The sequence below is a fragment of the Solea solea genome, chromosome 16 (genome assembly GCF_958295425.1).
Source record: "Solea solea chromosome 16, fSolSol10.1, whole genome shotgun sequence".
In the NCBI taxonomy this organism is placed as follows: domain Eukaryota; kingdom Metazoa; phylum Chordata; class Actinopteri; order Pleuronectiformes; family Soleidae; genus Solea; species Solea solea.
In genome coordinates this window covers 19649231-19655977 of record NC_081149.1, presented here as the reverse complement: position 1 = coordinate 19655977, position 6747 = coordinate 19649231, and the positions used below count along the sequence as shown (strand labels likewise).

Here is a 6747-nt window from a genome sequence, read left to right as displayed (position 1 = left end):
TGGTCATGGTCATGGTCAAGGTTCAACTTTAACATTAACACTTTTAACACTAATGTTACTTGTCTAATTGTCACATAAAACCTGATCTGCTCTCTAAAGGCCACAGTGTATGTATTTAAAGTTCATGTTTATTACACCGTTATTTAATAATAAATTGTTACAATTCAATAAATATATGGTAATATATTATTTACTACATATATTTGTTATATTTTTACTTTTCTTAGAGGCGAATCATCTCATGTGGACACAAAATACAATACTAAAATAATGATAAATAAAAATGTATATTAAATACCTTTAAACTCATATATAATATAATATATTTTTTTACAAAATGTGTACTCTCTTGCAAGCTTACGTTGTGGTAATTTTTTTTGCCGAGGCTCTTTTGTGTCAACGCTCTGACTGACGTACAGGACACCCAATCATGTTCAGAGTTAAGGCCACAAGACCGCCCTCCAATCTCATGTGGCCAATCATCATTCAAATTTAAATCGATAGGTGGGCTGAAGAGCATAGCAGTGTAGTCTGTGAGATATATATATGCCGATGTCGGCAACTAGGAAAACAGTGAGCTAAGCCCATACTCGCTGATGGCAGCTGTACACAACCCCATGTTCTAGTGCGAAACAGTAAAAACTCTAGCTATATCAATGATTTTCATCACATAACTCTTTATATACTCTCGGTTTAATCTGTATTATTAGGATTAATCCCGCACTTCCCCGAGTTCGGGTGCATTAAATGGAGGAGAAGAAGGAAGACGGAGACTCGGAGATACAGGAACACGGACCCGAACACTGGTTCTCAAAATGGGAGCGGCAGTGTTTGGCCGAAGCGGAGCAGAGGGAGCTCGGCGAGGAAGAGGCCGACAACGACCAGGATAAACTGTGGCATCTCTTCCAGAACTCCGCTACTGCAGTAGCTCAGTTATATAAAGGTTCAAAACTGTTGTATGTTTTCCTACTCCGTCCAGTAACACCTTCATTTCCACAAAGCCCCCGACTCGTTGGTTAGCAACCTGGCAGTTTACACCGCGTCACCGTGGATTAACATTCGCGTCGATGCTGTTAGAACGCTAACTAGCTGTTTGGCTAACTCGCCAGCCCTGACCGAGTAACATTAACAGCTGATTTTGCAATACTAAATTTAGCTAGCATTTGCTAGCCAGTGACGAAACAGTTATGAACTTGGACCCGGTGTTCTGCGCTAATCTCAATTATCATTCAGAAATAGACAGCTTGAGTGGCATAATTGTGATATTTCACGTCATCGCGAATACCCTCTATTAATAAGCTGCCTCGATGATACCAAGTTAGACAGCAATGGGTAGCTAAACTGTGCTAGTTACAAAATGGCGATGGTAACAACAACCGTAGCTACGCGACATTCCCAGATGACAGTCTCTTGTATACTCAAACTGTAACTTGCTTATACACTGGGCATGGTTTTCTGGTGAAATGTCCGGCAAATGTATAAAGTTTAGCAAAATCGTACTCTCTCTGTCTGGAGAACGCCATGTTTGCTGCTGAGTGAGCAGTTCTGCAACGCGTAGCAAGGGTTATAATCACAAAATGGCGAGGATATTATCGGTTCGATGTGGAAATATTGGTTATTTGCTTGGGCTGTCGTGTTCTCAGACATGACACATTCCTATCCAAGGCGACAGAGCTCGTCTATCCATGTTTAACATTTTTGACATGAGTTTGCAACTTTACTGCTGAGAGGGCAGTTAAGTTACCGGTGCTTTCTCGTTAAACAAGCTCCTGCCAAGCTGGCCATCTAATACTAGCTTACAGTTATTTTTATGCCAAACCGCGTCCCTGCAATTGTAAAATGCAAGACGAAATGGCGAATGGGAACGATCTTTACCTCTAGCTCAAACAATCACCTGGCTGTCGTTCTTCTTAGATGTTATTGTTAATTTCAATCACGTATTGAGACCAACCATATTTTCTTTGCCCTCCCACAGACAGAGTATGCCATCAGCAGGGCCTGTCACTGTGGGTGCCATTTCAGAATGCTGCTACAGCAGTCACCAACCTCTACAAAGGTATCCAACCTAACCTCTTCTTATTGATCTGTTAGATACTACATAATTGTTGTTTTGTGTTTCCTTCCTTTAACGTGGACATTGGCTGGCAATCCCTGTACTTGTAAACATAGCCATGATGTAATTGACAAGGTTGATCAATGTGTTTGAGTGTTTGTCAGTCAGTGAAAGCAATGTGTATTGTGAACAAGTAATTCAAAGTTAATGTAATGATTGATTACCTTAGAAGTAACTCGTCTAATTCAAATACTACTGGTGCCACAGTTTGTTAAAAAAAACAAAACCACAAAGTTTTTTGTTCTTGAGGTGACTTATTCTCTTTCTTAGATGTACAACATGCTTCATTTTTGGGATACATTGCAGTTCATAAGTTATTTTTATTGTTTCTTCCACCATTGCAGAGAGTGTGGAGGCCCATCAGAGAAGCTTTGATCGGGGTATTCAAACAGGCCATCAACGTCGTAATAAGGTAGGTCTTGTTCTTATGCCACCTTTTGGCAGGCACCTCACGGCTGCTAACGTTAGTTGATTAATCAATTATTGATCATTACAAAATTAATTGTCAACTATTTTGATATTTGATTAATCTTTTTTACTGCATTTTATAATTAAAACAATTAAAAAAATGTAGTTTTCTGTTTCTAAAATGTGAATATTTTCTTGATATTGAATTGCAGGACATGTTGGCCTGGGTGAAAAAGCGCAGGAGAACCATCCGTAGGGAGGACCTCATCAGCTTCTTGTGCGGCAAAGCACCACCTCACAGGAGTAGCAGGGCCAACACTCGATTGGCCATGGTGGCCCCTAGTCGGGCCAATTCACCTGCTGAGACAGGCTCATCTGTGGAGGCAGACCTCCAGCCCTTCAGGGAGGCTATAGCACTGCATGGTAAGAAAAATGAATAATAAAAAAACAACAACTCTGTGCTCGTCTTCAAGTCATCATGCTCTGCCACGTGTGGCTCAGAGATAAGGATATGTCAGTGTTGCCAGTGGTGAAAGAGGGCCTCCCCTGTGCATGTATTTAAGCACATCTCACTATATTAACAGGTAATAACTAAATAGATTAAACCATCTCTGTATTTAATTCAGCTCACTTTGTTCATTTTTGGTTTGTTCTTGGTGCAAATGAATGTAAAGCATTTTATCTTAAGGTCCTCACCCTTTTTGAAGGGGCCATTTTAGGGTGTAGCTGAGGGTTAGGGTGGATTATGTCAGGCATTTGGTGGTTAAGGTTACAGAAACACAAGTTAAGTGTCAGGACATTTCAGTGCATCTTCTTTCTAAGTTGCATTTGCTTTTCACTTGTGTTTAAATGTGGTGTCATTTTAATTTAATAACTGGTAAATTGTTAGTAGTTGTTATTTGCAGTCAATAAGATATGCCCCATAAACAAGACAGACTATGGCTTACATATTGAAGGACAAACCCGTTTTGTTTTTTCTTGTCATCATCACTGTGGCAAATATGTGCGTGACGTTTGTTATATTAAAAGGGGAAAGCTGCATCATGAGCACAGCACATACTTGGACCACAAGCAGCTCTTTCATTCTTGCTTTTGACCTGTGTGTCTGTGAGATGGCAGCTCCAAATGCTGTCTTGTGGCAGACATTGTAACAGTGTCTTACAGAAGGAGCATGAAGTTTTGTGACCATGAAATCCAAAATGGAAACAGCTTTAAGAGACATTTTTATACATAATTACTGAAAAATCGACGAGTTTAGCCTCAGCCTTTTTATCCACACATTAGAAACAAGACTCAAGTTTTTTTATGAAGTAGCTTGCATATCTGTTTAAATTGGTTATGATACTTACATTATGCTCTTGTCTGCTGCTCATCTCTCTGCTCCACTCTCTCTTCCCTTCCTTCCACCAGGTCTTAGTGGGGCCATGGCAAGTATCAGCGTGCGCTCTGGTGCTCCAGGTTCTCCCACACATGTGAGCGGCAGCAGTAGTAATGGAGGTGGTGCTGGCGGAGGCGGTTCTTCTGGCTCTGGGCCAGTGTGCCGCAGCAGGCGGAATGGGCTTCAAGATGTCGACCTGAACACTTTCATTGCAGAGGAGATGGCACTACATCTGGACTCTACAGGCTCTGCCGCCGGCGGAGGGGGAGGAACCAGGAAACGAAATTCCACCCAGTGTAGTGACGTCATCACAGACTCCCCTACGCACAAACGCAACAGGATGATCTGATCTGCTGCCTGTCCATGTGTATGAGAGGGTGGGGGGGATGCCTTTAAAGTCAAGCCTTGGACAGAGGGATGGGGTCATGTTGGACAGATGGACAGACAGATGTTACCAGTGCCTGGTTGTGTTAAAGAACCCAGGCTGAAAAAGAAACTGTGCTGGACTGTAGGTCGCTGCAGTCTAATCAGATGTTGGAAGAATTATTTTCCTTGTCTCCTTTTCTGACACTATAACTACAAATCACTGCTCTGCAATCAGAACATTTTGTGAGTGTGCAAGACTCGCTGGTCTGGACAACATCACACACTCCTCAGACATCGCTACCCCGGAAAGGAGACGACAAAGGAACCAACATGTGGGATGCAGACAGTTCTCAAAGGGTTGAAAATGCACTGTGCTGCTTTACAAGTAAAAGCCACTTGATCCTTGACACATGTGTGCCCTTTCTTCCCTTAACCACACTCATCCTCACCCATCACCTTAATAAGGAAGTGAGGGCCATGATCAAATCGACTCACTCAGTGAATCGAGTTGCTCGCCAAATGTCGGACCCAGCTCGAACAGAGACTCAGCTCTGTGTCAAAGAACCCATCAGTTCTTTCTGTTACTTCATCATTTCAGCTCTTGGTTGATGTTGCCTGTCTGTGTTGGAGTTAAATTGCCCAGTAAGAGTCCATCTGTGGCGTCATCCTGCCTCCTCTGCTGCTTGTTATATTTCTCTGGTAACCAGGCTGGATGACATGTAACTACCAATAGCAGGCTATAGATGTTTGGACATGAAGACCTTAATCTCTGCAAAAAACTATTCTGCTTCAACAGTTGCTTGGTTTAGTTAAACCAGTTGCCATTTTCTTTTTCTTTTTTTTTTTTTTTAAAAACAACCAGTGTTAAAATTCTTGTTTTGCCACTGTTTGCATTCTGCTCCACCTTGTTTTTGTCTTTTTTTGTTGTTGTTGTTCAGGATAATGAAAAGGAAGAAAATTCTTTGTTGTTCAGCCTCTCAGTCAGCTTGTTTGCTGATGAGATGCCCACTTCCCCTTTACCCAATACTTATTTTAAAAGCAGCTCAAGTTTTATGTGATTGTGTGATTCTGATTAGTTGCAATAAGGATTTTTTGCACTTAGCTTTCTCTTCTAACTCATGCAAACAAATCGGCTCTTCCATTGTATCCCAGTTGTAGCCTTGTCCAGCCCTAAAAAGGCCTGCTTTCGGTCGGCCCGCACGCGATTTATCTGTTGGTGCTCAGAAAAGGTGAACTCGATATGACTAGAAAAGGATATCGCGTGCATACCTGGTTCATTCTTTAAGTGTTTAAATCAGGTTGTGGGGCATTTCTGTGGGCTGAACCTTTATTCAGAGATGGGGGAGTTATTCCCCATCTGACGAGTAATCAAACGTACTGGGCGATAATCTGTGCTGTAAAGGAAGCATAAATCACAGAAATGGTCTTGCGAAGGTAGCATTTCTCAACAGTCCCACCAAACATGCCAACCAGTGTACACAAGTCACTGGATGATCCGACGACAGCATTGAATTGGCTGTTGGGGAACACTGCTGTTTGTTTTAAGGGGTGCGTGCATTAATAAGATGTGAATGGGGTTTGTTTTGTTTCTTTTGGCTTTTTTTTAACTTGGTACTGGATGATGCAACTCGGGGCTTGTTTCATTCTTGAAATGTCGTTGCCTTCCATCCACTAAGAGAGTAGAGCAGGAGACGCTGATATCACACGAGTCAGAAATGTGGGTATATTTAGCGTTTTGTAAAATAATGAACTGGTACTGTGTATATTTTGAGGGTAATTAAAAGAGGTTTATTGGAGGTTAAACAGAACTTGATTGGGGTGTAGCGCACCCAGTTGTTCATTTGCATAGAAAGTGTACAAATCAAAAATTGTAAAAAGTGTAAATTGTGGAAGAAAGTATAAATCCTTCAATGTTATCTAGTTATTAAACTAATGATAATGTATATTTTCAGTGATGCTCTGCCATAGTCGTGATACAGTATGTTGTCAGTGAGCAAACTGAAGTGTAAAGCTCAAATACCCACTACAGCTGACTTAGAAGATGTCAGTGTTTCCTTCTCTCTTTCCCAACTTGTGTTGACGGTTTCACTCCCCTTCACTTTTCTTACCTCTTTCATTGTTAAGAAAAAAAAAATCAAAAACAAAAAAAAGCATGCACGTTTTTAAACTTCTGTTACATTTTGGTCACAGATTTCTTTTTTTTTATTTTGCATATAGGTTGGCTGTTATATTCATACATGATTGCTGAAAGTCGGTGAAAGAAAAGAACCTGGTTGAGATTTATTGATTGCGTCAAATGAAGAATTAAGAGTTTTGAACTTTGTTGATGCATAGGAGTGTAAAAACAAACAAAAAAAACCAGACTGAAACTATAACCTCATATTAAAAGAAAAATGGAGATTTGATTTGTCTACAGAAAGCCTCTGATTACTGAAAGAAGGAAGGTTGACAGTTAGCCATGTTGAGACTGTTTGGCTCTTGA

The 6747-nt window shown here is 41.0% G+C and overlaps 1 protein-coding gene across 1 annotated transcript; it reads left to right on the top strand.

Annotated features, from left to right (window-relative positions):
• The first annotated feature begins 564 nt into the window (after positions 1-564).
• hapstr1a (HUWE1 associated protein modifying stress responses a) lies at positions 565-6670 on the top strand. The gene is made up of 5 exons (XM_058653066.1): positions 565-943; positions 1976-2056; positions 2458-2525; positions 2734-2944; positions 3932-6670. Exons 1-5 carry the CDS (start codon positions 748-750, stop codon positions 4246-4248), a joined length of 873 nt encoding a protein of 290 aa, XP_058509049.1. The 5' UTR covers positions 565-747; the 3' UTR covers positions 4249-6670.
• Positions 6671-6747: the final 77 nt, after the last annotated feature.

Coding starts and splice junctions, on each gene's coding strand:
- hapstr1a (XM_058653066.1), top strand. CDS start 748: ATGGAGGAGAAGAAGGAAGACGGAGACTCGGAGATACAGGAACACGGA. Junction 944..1,975: donor AGTAGCTCAGTTATATAAAG/GTTCAAAACTGT, acceptor GCCCTCCCACAG/ACAGAGTATGCCATCAGCAG. Junction 2,057..2,457: donor AGTCACCAACCTCTACAAAG/GTATCCAACCTA, acceptor CCACCATTGCAG/AGAGTGTGGAGGCCCATCAG.